This window comes from Netta rufina (assembly GCF_964035555.1).
Source record: "Netta rufina genome assembly, chromosome: 2".
In the NCBI taxonomy this organism is placed as follows: Eukaryota; Metazoa; Chordata; class Aves; order Anseriformes; family Anatidae; genus Netta; species Netta rufina.
This window is the reverse complement of record NC_140124.1, coordinates 33,942,746-33,961,940: the sequence shown is the minus strand read 5'-3', so window position 1 is coordinate 33,961,940 and position 19,195 is coordinate 33,942,746. Positions and strand designations below refer to the sequence as shown.

At 39.8% G+C, this 19,195-nt stretch overlaps 1 protein-coding gene across 1 annotated transcript; it reads right to left on the bottom strand.

Annotated features, from left to right (window-relative positions):
* Positions 1-489: 489 nt before the first annotated feature.
* Positions 490-16,524, bottom strand: GPNMB (glycoprotein nmb; the record flags this gene model as incomplete). The annotated part of the gene is made up of 11 exons (XM_084282347.1): positions 490-643; positions 1,441-1,528; positions 3,957-4,162; positions 5,047-5,149; positions 5,865-5,975; positions 7,029-7,358; positions 7,820-7,978; positions 9,076-9,249; positions 10,562-10,705; positions 11,408-11,557; positions 16,455-16,524. The coding sequence occupies 11 exons, from the start codon at positions 16,522-16,524 to the stop codon at positions 490-492; spliced, it is 1,689 nt and encodes a 562-aa protein (XP_084138473.1).
* Between the last annotated feature and the right edge of the window lie 2,671 nt (positions 16,525-19,195).

The window sequence follows — 19,195 nt, the reverse complement described above, 5'->3', positions numbered from 1 at the left end:
CTGTCATGGCAATGTTTTGTTCCACAGACATAACCCGTACCTGTCTGCCTGTAGCTTGCTTTCCAGCAAAGGCATGGCTCTCACTAAGGTGGTAAACAGCTGTACTGGACTGTGTATTTAAGACCAAATATTTACAATTCTTTGTTTTCTTTGTTTAGTAATATTTTTTCCCCCTACAGGCTATGGATCTGATTAGTTTTGCAGGTAGTTAACCCAGAAGTAAGAAAACACAGATGGAGGGGGATTAGTTATTTAGAAAACTATATCCTAGATTACAAACAAGAACAGCAAGTGCTCAAAACTAACTGTTTTATAAGGACTATTTTAATATTTCTAATTGCACCAAGCCCCCCAAAGTTACCCACCAATCTATGTGTGTTTTCCCCTCACCCCTTGTTTTTATAACAAAAACAAACCAAAACCCCAAACCATCAAGGTACAGCTCAGATATGAGTCCTGTACGTAATCTAGTAGTGTCAGACTAAAGGTTTAAACAATGCCTGGTTTGGTTTTCAAGAGAGGATTTCTCTCAGTGCTCCTAGGGAAGAAAAAGGCTTTGAAATTGCTGAAGTAAGCACTTAGTCCCTCCTGGTTCTCTGCTTGTCCTGCACTTCTCTCGATAGGTTTGTATTGTTTGTATCTCCTGCAAGAGAAAGAATGTGTACAGTTAGTTGCTGGAAGACATTTAAACAAAGATCCACATGTAGTGTGCAACCAACACGTAAGAGAGTTAATCGTGTTCATAGCATATATTCTTTTTTCTCCTTCCTTCTTAAATCCCCCCCAAAATAATAAATAATATTAGTTAGCTGTGACTAAGGCCTGGTTAATGAGAAGGCTGTGTTGCACAGAGGAGTACTGGTGCTCCATGGAATTGTTTCTTTCTCGCCACTGGCTCTTAGGGCTGAGCACACTCTTGACTCAGGAGTCTCAGTGCAGTCTTAAAGTTTCATGAGAAATGTCCAAGCCAGAAATGCAGTAAAACGTGCTTCTTTTAACCACTTTCCTGCAGCCCAGTATCCTTTTCCCAAACAATCTATCAATTTTTTAATGAAGTATTTTGACGATTAATTCTTAATCTGTCAGTCATTCACAAACAGTACTTGTAAGAGTTTTAATGCTAAATTAAATTTCTATTTGTTAGGTTTTAATGCATATGTAAATCACATCATGCAGCTTGAATTTGCTTACTGCTTACATGCAGTTTGCAGGCTGCCTTTTATTAATAATTTTTCTAATATTTACATGTTTTGTGATGATTTTGTGGTTTAAGGCAGTAATCTCATTTTCTTGAATATTTGCTAGAATATTTGAACAGCAATAAAAAAAAAGAAACAAAAATATAGCTAACACAAACTTAAGCTGTAGGTCTTATTAATTTAAAGTAATATTCTTGTCAGTTCCTTGAAATACTTTTAATCTTAGCCACTAGTAACTTACTTGTAAAGGACAAAAGCCCCAACAGAGGCAAACACTGCCAACAACCCAAGGAAGATGAAGACACCTTTTGTTGTTCCTGGGGATGATCCTAGAGTTCAGAAATAGTTTGATTAAATGTTAGCCTTATTGTTACAGTAAGATAGACTTTCTAAAGAAAATGTCATTTTAATTTGATTGCTGTAAAGATTGAAGCACGCTTAATACTTCTAATATTGGAATGCAAGCTAAGCATTGGAGGTCAGTGACTTTGGCAGGCGGTGGTGTTTTCACAGCCTGATCAGTTTAACTCTCAGTACCAGCAGGCTGTGACTTGGGCTTTGGTTTTGCATAAGCCATGCTCCAAAGACACAGTGGCCCTTCCAGCGTGGGAGGGAACTAAAGTGCTTGCTGGCATCCCACGAGGTGGTGCTAATTTGCTCCTTGCCAATCGCCTTGACCATTTGTACCAATAAGCTGTGATGTGAGAATCAACTTCTGCTTATTCTTAAGGGTGATAGCCAGGGAGAAAGGAAAAGGGAATAAAAAATGAGTTCCTTAAATATTCTGCATCTTTGTTTCAGCCCCACATGCTAAGATAGCAAAGCATGGCTGAGAACCTGATGAACCCAGGCTCGTTTGCCTTATTCAAGAGGTGAGGGCTCTGCTTTTTTAACATTCACAGTTCTGGGAAATTAACTTTGGGCTCTGCCTGTCATTGAGCTCTGCCTTCTGGTTTGTCATTAAGCATTTCACTCATATCTACTCCTAATTCACTGTATATGATGGAAGAAGGTGAATCATTACAAGTATGTTTTTTAAAATTTGCGTTAAATATCTTAATTTTGCAGTTCGCAGACTGTACTTGGACCTATTTATTGAGTTTGCTGGGATGGATACGCATTGTTGGTCCTCACATTATCAACAGTGTTTATACAGTGGAGTAATCTAGAAGTGCATGTTGGTTTCCCTTTCCAGTGTATTAATTTATAGTTGATATCTATAAAATCAAGATATCAAGATATCTAAGCTGATATCTATAAAATCAAGATATCAAATCAGGATTTACCATTTATTTGTTACATGTGACTCATGCATTTTTCAGTTTGTTGATAAAATATTTGTGAAGGCTTGACCTCATTCCCAGTTTACACAGTATTTTTGCTGAGAGTGCAGAGATTTATTTTATTAATAAGATAGCTCTTTGAATTAGTTTGCAAAGGAACACACATTGATGAGCCAGGTCTAAGTCATAGGACTGCAACCCTTTCAGCAGTTTTTGTGCAATGCCTGCATAACCCAGGCACAGTCCTTCTAAACTTCAAAAGACAGGTGTTCAGGTATTCTCAGGCACCAAATTACAGGATTTTCAGAAATTCATAAATACTTGCCTTCCCTTGAAAAGAGTAGAAAATCATGGCACATGGGAAATGGTTGGAAATGCCAGATGGGCTCCTATGGAAGGTGATTCATAACAGCAACCTTTCTTAGATCCTAATTCTGCTATAATTATAGCTGAAGCCCCAAAATACAACTTAGCTTTTCTTTCTAGAGGAAACCTCGGGAGACAGTCTTTTGGGGCTAAATTTAGTCTCTGTGAATAAAGTTTTGAAAAATCCTACTGCATGCTTATTTTCATCTTCAGGAGCCTAAATACATTTAGAGGTCAGGAATTGTGTCTTAGTCACCACGAACTGATTTAGGTACAGCTAATTTTATACCTAGATAAAATAAAAGCAGCCAAAAATACTGTGACAAATGCCCGCAAAGGGTCAGTGTCTTGGCCGATGCTAATTAAAGCATTCAGAAGAATCACTAAGACATTGTAGTGGGAGGTCAGAAGGGGAATGGGGTGGGAACAGAGAGACAGCATGATCATTTGGGGTTCTACTTGAGACCAAGTTTAATACCTGGTTCTGTCAAAGACTGCTTGGTTAATTATGAGCAAGACAAAGTTATAGTCAGCTGAACAAAAGTAAACCTTCTGTTCTGAAATAGCTGCCCTGGGCACACTTTGTAGTCAGTGAATGACACAGGCCTTTCCAGAATCTGATTCATTTTATCCCAAAGTAAAAATAGAAACCTGGTCAAGATCAATGGGCTACAGAGAGGGCTCAGGGCAGCTAGCTCTGCTGTAGGTTTTTATTCTCTTTCAAGTGAGCTGAATTCCACTCTTAGTTTCTCCTGTTCCTCCATGTGCGGAGTAGACTGGCATGTCCCTCACCTACTTTTCTGTCCAATAGAAAAAATAAACTACAGTTTAAGAGCGCTATATTTTGTGATGCTGAAGGGTTTGTGCAGTTGCTGTACTCTTTAGATTGTACACATAAATCAAATCAGGTTCTAACATCTAAGATTTCCATAGGGAAGGAGTTATCTCTTACCGTTGTATGGACTCTCACATAAGATGGCACAACCTCAGCTGAGGCCTCCAGGCATGCTAAAACCCCTACAAACCCTGCTGTGTTCTCTCCCCAGCAATGAAATGACCACAAGGAGAAGCTGTTCAGACAACCCACATCAGCTCTGTGCAGACTCACCTCCGTTCACAGAAATCAGCGCGCTGGCAAGGGCTTGACTTGTGTCGTCCCCCAGGGTGATGTTTATGCAGTACGTCCCAGGTTCGTCAAAAGCTCTCCTTATGGTGAGTAAGCATTCATCGGTGATGACGACGGGGTCACATACCACACCCTGAGACACCTGGCACGTGGGGTCAGAAACTGCTGTGCAGACATCTGTGGGGAGACTGGGGTGGGAAGACAGAATGCATCACATCTGTCAAGTCCTATTAGGACAGCTTGGAGACACATTGCACCGATGCCCCAGTATTATGCTGGTGGCTGGTTACTCAAGTCAGTGATACTACAGTGATTTATGAACAAGGTATCAATATATTATCTGTACTTTATACATACCTCTATATTTTATATATACACACGTGGTGTAAAATACGTCTATAAAATTGTCTGCTTGTTTCCATATTTAGCATTTTATCGTGATCACAGAAAAAAATGCCTCAAATCAGCTTATGAAGTTTGTTACCTTTAATGCACATCATTATGAAAGGAATGAGGATTCTTATGTGTAATATCATGTGCTGACAAAGTGAACACTAACTTAAGAGAGGTTAATTGTTTTCTGGTTGTGTTGCCAAGACAATTCTTGTAGTTCTCAGTCCTCTCAACTCAAATGTTCTTCCAGAAGCCAGGGATATTAGTGCAACATTTTCCTCTCCAAGAAATTGCTTGGACACACCCATTTACTCTAAGTGTCAAAAAATCATGGCCAAAAAGAAATGGTTTCCTTCCAATTTCAGTAGACTGCTTCCAATTTCACAGTGAGTGCTGAAATCTCGTCTTTGCCAGGAAAATATAGAATTACTTCTCAGTATCTAGTTCTTTTACTTTTACTTAGGCCGGCCATTTGTTCTGAATCCTAAGAGCCTGGCAATAACCTCTGTTGACATAGTTTACAAATGAGACTTGCATTATCTTTAGTTCCAGTCAAGAAATAGAAACACTGTGGTTCCCAGCTTTAGTTCATTCAGCTGCATCTAAGTGCAGACAGTGTTCCAGCACCTAATTATTTTTAAAGAGGGAAGATGATTGACAATTTCATTTACACACTTACCTCCCTTGGCAGGTAACAACAAAGTCAACCAGTGAATTTTCAGCTTGACTTTCTGTCATCTGGATGCTTGTCATCTGAATAATATTTACCTCAAGGATTCCCTCTGGAGAGGAAACAGATGTCAACTGTAGGACACATGACAAGCCTGTGTGTACAGAACCTCAAGTGTTTGGCTGATGCTCAGGTCAAGTCTTGTTTTCCATAACCTTCTCCCTCCCTCAGCACTCATTTTGAAGGGTTTGAAAGCTGTGAAATGTTCCAGTGCTTTCCCTGTGAGGTTGCTCCTTTCTGCTCCACTTTATTTTTCTTTTATAACTGGTTAGTTATTTCTATTACAAAATCACCTCTGCTTCCCATTAACCACAACTTCTGTGTGTGCCAAGGTCTACTCAACCTAATGTGACCCCTCAGGCCTGTACGTTTGGGGTGTGCCAGTTTCAGAAGCTGGTGATACAGAAAAGAATGATAGGTCTCATGTCCCCACCAGCCATTTCCCGGCCCAGGTGCCTGGAAACCCATGTGTAGAATAGGGGCAACCATCAGAAGGCATCGAGATCAAGGCTCAGACTCACATGTCTGAAACCAACGCACTGTAACCTCTGCTACTGACCTGATCTGGCAGAATGTATAGAAACCAAAGAAAGCCTGTTAGCTATGTGCACATTAATCTTTAAAAATGTCAGCTATGTCCAAGAGAAGGATCTTACTGTGGGTCTCACTAATCTGATAAAAGTGTGGCTTCAATAAACACCATCTTTACCATACGTTTAGTACATTATTAGCCCCATTTTGCTCCAAGCATTGACTCGTGTCCTTACCTACAATGGAGAGACCAGCTGTATAGTATCCATTTCTGTAAATATGGCAGCCTCCATCAGGATTGTCTTCCATTGTCTCAGCAGCAGCAGAATAGGTTGAATTAGAAGGTGCTTCAGAGATGAAGGAAGAAAAATAGCTTTACAATGAGTTCTGCTTACAGGTATTCTGAACATGGCTATATCCTTCAACTGCATTCATGTCATACGTCATGGATTATCTTGCTTTACAGTTATGCAGTAATATATTTATCTGTATGGGATCATTGTAAGAGAACACATGTGGTGAGCTGTTCTGTAGAACCCTGGAGTGGCCTAGATAGTTTCTGTGCTAGTTGCCTGTCTCTGTGAAGTAAAAGTGAGACTGCAAGGTTTGGTATAATTAAACACTTCTTTAAAACTCCCTCATCAATAGTAGAATAAATCCAAAGGCCAGTAAGAGCTTTAAAATGCTCTCTTTAAAAGTAGGTATTTTTCCATTGCTCTACATTAGAGCTAGTAGGGAAGTAGTGGAAATTCTGTCTTTCATTTTTCATTCTCACTTACCATTTCATTAAAAAAAATAAAATCCTGACATTTGAAAAATATAGTCAGATTTACAATTTAATAGTGGTACTATTCTAACTACCCAGCCTTAAACTGCAGTCCTTTTGCAAACCTTAATAAAACTTTGAGATAATAAACCAATACTGAATATAATGAAAGTTATTCTGAAATGCAGTAGTGCATAAATGTAAAGTGGAAGAGCCATTCTGGGTTAATGCCGTCTGAAAATCCCATATTTTTAAATATGAGTGCATTTTTTCTGGTTCAATTCAATCTTGTTTAATTTGGGTTGGAAGTTAACGCAACCTAGAAAGGAACAGGCTATAAGAGTGTTCTGAAATACCTCTTCCTCACTTAAAATTTGCGTCTTACCTCAGAATATGCCTCTGAGTAGGCAAGAGTGAAACCACTTGATCTGGCAAAGCCAGGGTAAAAAAACAAATGTGTATATGCTGAGTCCATCTGAACACCTATTTGTGCTGTCACTGTGGTGGTATAGCTAGATTTAGTGCAATCGATAATTAGGTTTTTAAATGTGTAAATGATGTCTGTGTTTATTGATTTTGTCTTTAAACCAATTTATAGACTGTTTACAGAGCTACACAGAGCTCCTAATATCACTGCTGATTGACAAGCTCTTACCTGCTGAGGTGGGCAGTGGTGGCGTAGGTGTTACTGGCCTGCAAGGTACAGGTATAATAGCTTGGACAGTTAAATTCAGAGTGAAGTTTCCTTGCAGAGCATAGGTGTGAGGTGTGGTGGCACCGCTTGCTACAAATAAGCCGCTTCCATCTCCAAAGTTCCACTTGTAGGAAATGGCAGAATTATTTAGGTAGTAGCTGGGATCATGGATCTTCACATCAAATATGATTGGCGAGTCTTTGATAAAAATGGAGTCTGAGATGTTGCGGTCATGTTTTTGGTACATACTCACAAATATTGGAATTTTTTCTGCCAGGAAAAAAAAAAAAAGGAAGAAAATAAATAAACCATGTATATCTGGCTGCAAGCAACAAACAGCTCCAAAGCTTCTGAACAGCAAGAGTCAGAATGTGAGACATTAATATTTTTATATGGGTTTCCACTTTAGTTTGATTTACCGATCTGACAAGTTAATGTTAGTGGGAAACAGGTACCCAGAAAAGTACAGGAACAAATAAGGAATCACAGGCATCTGTGGAAACCATGTTTCCTCTAGTAAATCATGCTTCATCACAAAGTAGAGTTGTCACAACTGAGACAGGTACAAACATAAATTACATTATTCAAGGCAATTTACCAGATATTTCACATTTGTATTAAGAACCTTTCTCAGCCTTCTTTTCATGCCAGATGATGTTTGTGCTGAATTCTTATAACACCTAACCAACAAATACCCCCAGTATTTTATCAGTTTATTTCAGCACACTCACCTGTTACAACATAAATGGCACTTGCTCTTGCAATTGGAATGTATGTTAAGTGCCCTCTCCTGTAAATGGATACTCCCATTACGTGTTTGCCAAGAGTGATATTTGCTGTGTTGACTGAAAAAATCACTGAAGATCGTCCAATTGTTTCATAGTACTGACCTGAAACAGAACACGAACTTGTAATATGTTTTCTCCTTAAGGCCAGCTACGAAAAATCGTTTCTGAGGACCTATATCTCTGTGAATCTTAGATCGTCTAAATCAAAATGTACAGTTCAGAATTGTCTTTCAGTTATCTGGTAAGTGTTTTTAGAGCACTTTTTCAATGTGTTTACTCCCATTATACATCTTTTTTTTTTTTTTTTTTGTTGTTTTTTTAAAGGTGTCAGATGTCCCAGATTTCACTGATCTAAGAAAGGACATTTGCCAAGGCATCTTCATCTTTCCAAACAAATTGTGTTATGTTATTAGGATTATGTAGTGGATGGTATTACCTCTTAGGCATTTTAAGTCATCTTGTGTTTGTTAGCCTTCAGTGTAGCAAAAAGATATAATGCCTCTTGCTTTGTACCCCAGAACCCTTTGCATACATTTATTAATTTTTCTTCATGTCAGCAGACTGAGATAGGTATCACCTCTATGTAAAATTAGGGACATTATTACTTACACTGATACTAATGGTATTGCTGATTTTCTCAACCTAAATCGGGATACTAAGATTCAGTATGTAGCCAATGTCAGGAATAGCTCAACTATTACATACTCACAGCTGGAAAATCAGCATCTGTGACCAGAACAGTATGACAAGGTCAATGACAATTTTCACCTTCTTGCCAGAGTCAAGATGTGCTGTACCATTAAACTGATCTGAACATATAGAGTTCTGTGTTCTCTCTTAAATTTAAGAATCTGAAATGGCACTGACTGGTCAGTAAGTCATCTGACTGACCTGCCTAGACCCTCTGTTTTCCTAGGAAAGTCTCTTGAGTACTATGGAAAGGAAATTATTTTTCTTTGGTGGTAGTTCTGTGAATGCAGACTTGAAGATCTGGTAATACATGTTTTCCAAATCTAGCAGAAGATAATAGAACAATTGGTGGCCTCCCTGGAAAGTGGGGAATGAATTCAGAGTCTCCACTAAAGAAGTGTGGAATCTTGTTAAGGACTTTTAACAAAAGATACTGGTAAAATGAGTTGATGTACAGAATGAATGTAAGCTTCGCAGCATCAGCCACACAGGTATGTTGCAGTACTAACCGAATGTATGGAACAGGTAGACAAAGTTCCTTCTTCTCCAGCCAGGATTATGAGGGAAAGGTCTCCCATCTGGGAACACATTATGGCTGTGGTTGCCTGTGCAGTTTTCCCAGCCACAGCTGTCAATCCATTCGGTCCAGTTGTAGACATACTGATCCTGGGAAGCTGGGGAATCTAAATGTAGAAACAGGACATGTTCCTGGTCAACTGAGAATTGTGCAGTAAATGAGGAAACAGGAGGCAAACACCCCAGGTTACAGCAAAGTTTCTGCACTTAAGCAGCAGGGTAAGTGGGATATTTTTAGACTGAAATTCAGTTCTTGCAAGATTGTCCTTTGTTTTTGTTTTGTTAGTTTTTGTTTTTAGTGTAAACACCACATTTTTCTTGCTTGGAACTGTTTTGTTTAGAGGATTAAAAAATTAGTATAATAGGCCAGACACAATTTAAGTTGCTTGTCCAAAAATTTCTGTCAACTGCACGCAATTCTAGTGTTTCACTGAAGCTAGTGAATTTGCCCCAGCATTTGGCAAGCAGAATTTTAAATGTTGAGTAGAAATGGCAGCCATGGAAACACTGTGAGGAAGTGACTTATTTTGTTTTGTCAAAATAATTTTCTATGGCACCTTTAAATAACTTAGACATGAATTTCAGTTCCTCTCTGAATAATGAAAAGACAGTTTCCTTCCTCAAACTGCACAACAGACATTAAGTAGAAAATGGTTATCAACAGTTAACAAAGCATTAGATGGTGATAAAGTAGAACATAGGCTGAAAAAAACATTGATATGCCTTGAAATGAAAATTACTGGCAGCTTCAAACATTGAAGTCATTATGTTTTTGTTTTTGTTTTTGTTTTTTCCTCATGGAACATATAAATAAGATAAAAAAGGTGATTCTCTGATGAAGAGATTGCTTGTTTTTTAAATTCTTTATTTATTTTTCTTCTTGTTTCCAATTCTTAAAATGGGGGAATGTGAGACTTACACTTTCTTGTGAGTTTTTCAAGATACAAAAGATTGTTAGTGAGTTCTACAGTATGTAATTAAAAAAAAAAAAAAAAAAGCAACAACAGCTCAATTTTATAAATGGACAGTTTTGCAAATTTTGACAAAAACAGTGTGACTGAGAGATCAGTTGAACCTGTACTCTCCCAGGGACTGTTCAACCTTGTGATTGAGCTGAAAAGCGGCACCAGTTTTGTTAGGAAGCCAAATTAAAGCCAATTAAAGTATTTTGGGAAGCCATTTTTATACTCAAGACAAATCTCCTTAAATTACTTGGTCATTATATGTAACAGGTGCAGAATGCTAAAAATACTACAGTGATCTTCTGAGGAAGGAAAAAGGTACAACCCAGGCTAGACACTAGTGTAGTTATCAGTTAAAAGCACCGTGACTGTTCACGATTTCAAAGATTTATGGTGCTTTCACACCAGTACAGTAGTGAGACGCATGGTACAGTGCATGCAGATTGCCATTACTTACCCGGGGTACAGTTTCTCTGGTAGATAATGTTGCCATCGTTATCTTCCTCCTGGCACTTGGGAAACTGGAGAGTCACAACAAAGGTCACATTGGATCCTACCAGTGCTGGGCTATCAGTGACCAGTTTGGCTGTCACTCTTCCTCCTGTAAAAAACAAAATTGGTCTTCACAGCATTAACAGATGCATCAGAGCAGCAGCTACCTTCAGCTGTGCACCCTTTACCTTAGGAATGCTTTGTTTATTCCTCCTTTATTTCCAAGGGAATTTCTGCTCCTCACTCATTTGTGCTCTCATCAAAGTCCCAATTTAGGACAATGGGGATTCTTCATTTTCGCCCACGTAACTTACTGATCTGTCATTCATTTCCTTCTTAGAGCTAAGAATGAGCTTTTTACCATGGAGTTGATAGATTCCAAAGGAAAATATTTTTATTTCTCCCCAGCTGTTAGACCTCAGCTCAGAGCAGGAGATAATAAACAGGCTCTACACAGAAGTTGTTAACCTGAAGCCCACAGTACCCTACTGAGGTAGAAGTTGAAGCTGCATATCTTGTAGGGCATGCTTCAAAGAAAGGGTTATCCTAGAGCCCTGGCCATCAATACATCTTAATAAGTATTCATGTCTGAGGCTATGAGCTATGGGAAAGCATTTACTGTAACAACTCACTATTCTGCTGCTTCAGACAGCGTTCCGGTAATGGCATCAATCCCAATTGTCTCTACTTTGCTCTTGCTTGCAGCAGCTGTGAACATTGCACTTATGAAAAATGCACTGCAGCACCCGCACTCTTCAGTGGAGTGGATTTTATGGCCAATTTTCTCAGTGAACTGCATATGTGCAATTACCTTTCCAGCAGTCCTTCCACCTGGGATCATCTTCCTCCCAGACAGGATAAAGGTTTTCATTCCAGTTATTTTGATCGCTAGACCAGCCTTGTACCTGCTTGTAGGATGCAACAGGAGGAGTTCTTCCATTGCTCAGCACATCTTGAAACCCTGGATAGAAAAGCAAACATGCAATGGGCTACTATGTTCCCTCCTGCCCTCTAAAGCATTGTGCCCGTGCTGAACAGCTGTCTCATTGTGGCTGTATTTTTGTGCTGCTTAGAAAACTCTTTGCCAGTGGAATGTTACAGAATTTTGTCACTGCAGCTCTGGACATTTAAATCAGCTACAACCAGCACAAAGACAATTCTGCCACTGACAGCCTGACATTTTTCTGCTTGCACTATTGCAGGCTCCCCAGAGGAAGAATGCAAAGTTTTACAACATTTTGACCATATCAGAGCAATTGTTCTTATGAATGGAGATAACCGTGCAACAGTCAGGCCAGTTGTAAAGAGGCTGCTTGACTGCTGTTGCTGACTGCTTTGTGCTTGACTGGTAATAAATCTGTGACTGAAAGGGTAGCAGGCTAAATTCCCTGTGTGTCTGGGTTGTGCTCTACTGGAAGTTATGCTAGGAATGAATTTTGACCCAGTGAGGCTTTTCTGGTGAGCTGGCTGGTGGTTTGGGTGGGAGGGGTGGAACCAATTGTAACAGAAGCTGGCATTTCCAGAAAAGGAAATTCAGAGCTGAGTAGTAAATTCAATGTGTTTGTAATATAACAACAAAAACATATTAGCTCCACGCCTATTACTTTAAAATGGCTCAGATTAAATAACTTTAATAACCTCTTTCTTCTCATATTACTACAAATGATGGACTCGAACTTTTCCCAGGCCTTCGAGGATCCCTCTTTCTCTCACAAAGTACTCGCACAATGGGAAGCAAAATAAATATCCAACTAACCTGTAGGAACATGTCAGACACTGGAGGATGCCACAGAAGCATGTTCATAAGCCGGCTGACAGGCAGAGTTCCATTAAAGCCTGGAGGCTTTAAACAACCCTGTCATGTTAATCAGGTAACTGCTGGGTGTGCCATTCTGTCACAAGATCAAGGGAGTTAGGATTTCTGCTTCTCGTGACTTTTAAAGTTACCAGATGCTGGATGCTTCTGAGATTTATACCCAAGTGCAGCGAAGAGCTGGTTGATTTCAAGGAAAATGCAGAGACTTATAAAGAAGGACAGAAATGGCCCTGCGTGGTGTTACAAAACCAAGTGTGTTGGAGTTTCTCCCACTTTTGGAAAAGGTGCAGAGCAGGTGCAGCCAGTCTAAGCACGGTCTTTATGGGCATGTGACTCCTAATTTTACTGCAAGGAAGAGCCAGAGAAACAGCACTGAAGAAGAGGCAGAAGCTGTTTTCTCTTGGCATTTTACCACCCAGAGAAATTTCAGCTGGGCAGGACTTCCCTCGGCCAGTCCCATCTCAGTGGTCACTCTGAAGTGATGCTGGTAGCTTTCTCCCTAGTCTCTTGAGGTTTGAGGACAGATAGGTCAGAGGAAAAGGGCAAATTTTAGAGATTTTATGAGACATAATCTCCCATACTGTTTTGCCCTACAGGAACTCCTCACAGCCTCACTTAAACCACTTGGATCAAGACTTTCCTGAAGAGTTAATATATTTTGATGTGAGCAGAGCATAACATCATGACTGGTATTTACTCAGTGGCCTGTATCACATGCTCTATTATTTTCAGTCTTGGTCAGAAGCAGAGTTGGGTAATACTGTCCTTCAGAAACTTTTCTCAGGGGAAAAAAAAACAACAGATTAGAGACTATAAAATATTTCACAAAGGCTTATCAAGCTTAATTGCATTTTATGTCAAGAAATTAATTTCATCTTATTTGAAAGTAAGTAGTCAGGGATTTTTTTCCTAGTTTTTCCCATTCTCTTTGATTTTATTGAAAAATTATGTAAAGATTACGATGTTTTGATTTTGTCAGTTCAAAACATTTCAACCATTGTTTTTTTCTCCCAAGTATTCATTTCATCAAAAAGAGATGGAACACTTTTAACTTTATAAATGCTTTTAATTTTGAATTTTGAATAACAATTTTTGAATTCAGAAATCATTTTTTTTGGTCCAGCTTTACTAATAACTGTGGTCACTGCTTCTAAATCACAAGCTCCTTAGGCATTTCTGTGCCTCCCTGATGTGCTTTGTGTATTTCAATCAAATATAAAACATTTCACAAGCTTCAGGACTAGACAAAGGCATTTTTAAGATGAGCAAATACTTTAGCTCTAGTTTTTCTAACACATGGAACTGAAGATTTTCCATTGCTAAATCTAAAGTAATGCATTTATTCTTCAACAACAACAAAAAAATAAATAAAAAACACACACACACACAAAAAAAACCACAACCAACCTAAAGAAAATCCAGCCCAAAGCACTCAAGAACAGATGTTGGTCATAATATAAAATTAGAGCGATTCAGTTCAAAATAGACAGTAATAAAACAATCTAAGGAAATGATTTCTATAATAGTTTCGGTGAGGTGATCATAGGAGAAAAGATCTTAACTTCAATAGACTTTCTTCTTTCTCATTCTGGTTTTCATTTTGGTGAAAAATACAGAAAAGTCAAGAAGTTCAGCATTTCCTGTGATAGTGTGTTAGCCATGATAGAGAGAAAGTGAATGTTAGAATAGCAATAAAAAGATGACATAGTTAAAGAGCAGAATGGGAAAAGGCTGATGTTATGGCTAAGCTAAGAACACAGAAAATAATGTAACCTTACCAAAGTTGCATGTAGGAACATAATAAAGCAGGACAGAAGAGATTTTGAGAAACAACTTGCAAAAACATAAAACCTACTAATTAATCTTTTAAAATACAAAAGTAGGAGAAAGCTTGCCAGCAAGTCTGTAGGGCCAATAGATGAAATAGATACAGAAGAAGCATTCAAGGAAGAAAAAGCAATGGCACAAAAATAATATACATTAGTTTACATTTTCATTCACAAAGGAGGAGCCTGAGAGACTTCTGTGCCAGAGTTTTTCTTTACGATGATGGAGAATCTCTCTCAAAATGAAGTGTTGGCACAAAAGAAGAATTATAGAAGAAATTAACAAACAAAAGAGTTGTGTAGCTCAGGTGGCTCAAAAGGTGTGGAAGTTATTCAAGAGTGAAGTAAATGAGCTGCTAACCACAGCATGTAAAGTCTTGCTTAAAACTGCTTCAGTGGCTGTGAAACAAAAGTTGGCAACTGTGATGACAGTTTTTAAAAACATTTCCAGGGAAGATTTAGAGGATTACAGAAAGTGTGATACTCAAATTGGACAAGCTGGTAGAAACAGCAGTGAAGACCAGAATTAGCAGATACAGGGGATTAATATGATTTTCTGTAAAAGGAATGCGTTCCTCACAAATATATTCAAGTTTTGCTGAGGGAGCCAGAGAGCGCGTAACCTGTTGGTTACAGTCTGCCTGAGTTCCAGGCAGCGTTTGGTGAGGCCCCTTGCTAAAGGCGCATAAAGGAGCTAAGTTTCCATGGGACAAGAAGGATTTCACATGAGTAAATGATTGCTTAGGATGTTTGAAAGCTGTGAGCAAGCGGCTAGTTTCCACCATTGTTGAAATAATTTTAAATGTTAATAATCTGGAAAACAGGTAAACAGTGAAGTTCTGTACTCTGCCAAAGACAGCATGATAAAGTAGTAGAGAGGAGGACTGGATGAGACTCAATGACTCAACAATATAACAACATGAAATTCAGCATGGTTAAATGTAACTTTAGGTAAAGTTAAAGAATGAGAGGCTCTAAACTAGCTATTGCCGCTCAGAAATGAGATCTTGTAGCTTTACAGTTTTGAATGCAGTGCTCGGGAATAGTTGAAAACCTAGGAAAAGGTTAGAGAATGGAGATCAAAACGTCTTTACAGCATTGTATAATTCCATGTGTGCTCGTGTCTTGAATACCGTATGCTGCTCTGTTCTCTGCAGCTCAAGCAGGGTGTAAAAGAGCTAAAAACTTACAGAGAAAGGTGGCAAGGATGCTGTAAAGGGATGGAATCGTTTCCGTATGAGGAACAGCTAAATAGACCATGTCTTGAGCCTACAGAAGAAGTGACAGAGGAGAATATAAAAACAGAATCAAGAACAGCATGGTGAAAGAAGCAATTTTTCAGTTTCTGAAAGCACAAAAGTTAAGGACAATCAAATGAAACCAGCAGGTTATAGGTTCTAAGCACACACACACTAAAGAAAAAAAAAAAAGATATTTCTTCATGCAAGGCACAGTTAAGCTGTGAAATTTCTTGTTGGCAGGATGTTGTGTGTGCTCAAAATTTACATGGGTTACCGCCAACAACCGAGTGCACAAACTGGCAGAAGAGAAGTCCAGTAAAAAACTGTTAAATAGAATGGCTCTACATCTGACCGAGGAAGTTCTGGTGCTATAAATCAGTGGAGGCTGGAGAAGCATCCTTGGTAAATGCCATTGTACACTTGTCCAGTTCTACATCTATGACTGTTCCCCACTGGAGGCAGGTGCAAGGCTAGCGGTATGCGCAGCCTCAGCTCTTTCTTCAGTTTCTTTCTCTCAGATTCTGGAACTTGACCCTAAATTCCCATTTCTGGGTTCCTAGCACTAAGCTCAGTGAGTCAGCATAAGACTGTAAACCAAGCTGGAGTCTGGGAAGAAGACCAGGACCAGCCCAGTGCCCATCCACCGCAGCTGGAAGGTCCAGCTCCTTGACTGGGCTCCTTGAGGTTCAGGATGCAGAGGTTTGGTGGCTTCTTCCAGACACAGCTGAACAGACTATGAGAAATCCACACTGCCTCTGCCTTTTTGGCCAGGTTTGAACTGGGGAAATATTGTTAGGAATTGAGGAAATGAACCCCAAGGCTCCAGTCAACTGTCTATCTGCCAGGAGACAACCGGACAGCTCTTGGCATCTTCCTACAGCCAGTACAGCTACAGGAACCACCACACCTGCAAGGAGCGGCAGGTTTTACAGCACAGTCTCAGGACAGGAGAGAGGAAAGGGATGAAGGACTCACGCGTGGCAGCAGCACATAGCACCACTTCGGCCAGGAGCAGGAATCCGAGGTGGCAGCAGACCCCGCTCATGGTGTGAGGGATCGTACGTCGGGTCGGCGCACACGGAGGAGCGGAGGGCGCCCAGCTCCTGCACGCAGCAACTCCGTCGGTCTCCGCTGAGAAGTGAGAATAAAGTTTCTCCGCTGCGCAGCTCTCCAATTAAATGAAGGGCCCCGGGACTCATCATGTGATGGAATTAAGCAGAGATGCATGATTTTGTCTTCAGCTTCTTTCGGCTCATGTGCTTATGACTCACTCCTTTTGCTTTCAGCATTCCCTGGGATTTCTGAGAGACCTGTTTAGAGCCACGCCATTTACCTTGCAGGCATTTTTATACTAGTTTTATAGTATGATCAATTTTGGTGCTTAATTTGTTTTTAAATTAGGAACATTCATTTCCAGAAATCCAAATTAACTCTCACCCTAGCCTGATTTGCTAGTGTTACTGCAACAGCTCATTGCATTTGACGGGCCCACCACTACTTAAACATGTTTCTCTTCCCACATGCTGGGCAACAGACTGCAAACTGAATGGAGACTGGCGGATTCTAGCACTTCCCTGGACGTGGCTCCTGATTAGAGCTGATCCTTAAGGAAAAAAACTATTTAAGGGCTTGTTTAGTGGGCACATGCATGTACCACCATGGCCCAGCTGTGTGACATGACATGTCCACAATTAGAGGTATGATCACAGGCTGTGTAGTGATGGCCAGCCAATATCTAGGTCACTAGTTGCCGTGACCAAAGCACTGAAAGCACTTCAATGTGGTGTGTGGTGTACAGAGATAAATTAAAAGTAGACTTTACTGTCCACCCTAATAACAAGGTGTTGCCAGTGGCTGAAGAGGTGGAAGGCAATACTTTCAAACACCACACTTATGGTTCAAATTCAGGTTCAACATGCTTCATCAGCATAGACACCTTCCCCAGGTGGTCTTCCATAGGCGGTGCAACCACTGTATTTTATGTTGGTCCTGGCTGCCTCATGAAGTTTCTTGCTTTTTTTTTTTTTTTTTTTTTTTTTTCAGCAGAAAACAAGCTTTGATGAGACAAGGCATAGGATCAAATACAGTCCTCAAGACGGGAGTTCAACAATGGTTTCAGTGACCCCAAAAATCACTGGCAAGTGAGGTGTTAGCCAGAAAAGAGCAAGCTGGGCAACACTAATCCATTTTTATATTGGGCAAGGCAGGTGGAAGTCTGTAGATCCAACATACTGTAAACAAAATGAAGAGATTGCCCAATGAGAGGAGACTTTACAAGTATGACTTCTTTTAATTTATTTCTTTCTTAGTGTCTTTTTTTTTTTTTTTCCCCCTAACATTTTCTATTACCTGGAAGTTATTGTCACTACCTGGAGCACCCCGGCCAGCATTTTTTCTCAGAAACACAGACTCTGATGTCCTGTTCTCTTAAAAGCTCCTGATGGATGCAAGGCAAGACTCCTTCTGGAGGTCTTTCAGAAAGAGTAAGTCATGGCCTTTGTGTGTGAAGCCAGACATGGGTGAGCAGAAAACAGGAGTGTCTTTTTTTCCCCTGTCTTCTCAACAGCACAGAGAGAAGGATCCCAGGCCATGCGAAGAGTGAAGTGTATCTTGCATATGGAGACTCCATGGTTCAGCAGCCTCCTGTCTGTAGCCAGATCTCCCTCCTGCTGCCAAGCCAGGAAAAGAGGTGAAGGCAATAGCCTTAGGGATACCAGGCTTGTTTAAACTAAGCCCTCATTATCTGGCAGAAAGGAGAGAGAGCGTAAATCAAAGTCAAACCTGTGACTGACTATGCAAAAAAAATCATATGACTGTAGCGTCCTCATGTGATTGTTGCTTTCTTGTTGTTATTAAATTAACTACGTTCCCAGTTGAAATGTCAGGATTCAAAGCCATTCACAACTATTTTTTAAACCACATCGGACATTAATTTTAATTGCACTCCTTTGTTTCCACGTTATTGATCCTAAAAGTGAAAAGTGACCTTCAAATACTGTGTTTCAGCACTGATCCAAAGTCTGCTAGGGAGAAAGGAGGCTTGAGCACTCTTTCCCAACAGGGTTTTTGAGAACCTCCAGAGAAAAACTGCTGACAACAAATGTCTGGTAATTAAAAACAAAAATTTATCAGCCTAAAAACAATAAGGTTGGTTAAGACAGATTTTTTTTTTTTTGCCGTGTTATTTGATACATGAAAATGTTACATAAATATTGAGTGACACTCTCAATAAGAGCCAGCTGGTGGAAATTATTAAACATGTTGTAAATAGACTTCAGGGGCACTGAGGATCAGGCCTGTGGTTACAGGAATCCAAAACCACCAGGGCTGGGGTAATCACTAAAAGGTGTCTGTACTGTGAAGATCTGGTCCTTCACATTCTCCCTCTTCTGCTCTTGGGCCTTAGACTAAACAGTCCTGAAGGGTTGAAACAGAAAATGTTTGGATCCATTTATGCTGTGGCTGCAGCCAACTGCATTAGCAAGAAAAGAGGAGAGTAGGAAGCCATAGAATAAGGGAAGAAAGAGCTAGGAAGAACAGAAATGTAAAAAGAGTGACCAGAGGAAGAAAAAGTGAAGAAATATTAGAAGTGAAGACTGAAGGGACCCTCTGAAAACAGAGTTGACTTAAAGTTGTACCCTATGTCCCAGTGTCAGCTGACTTCTCAGTTTGTATTTGAACATGAGTTCTTCTGAAACACCGAAGAATTGCTTTTA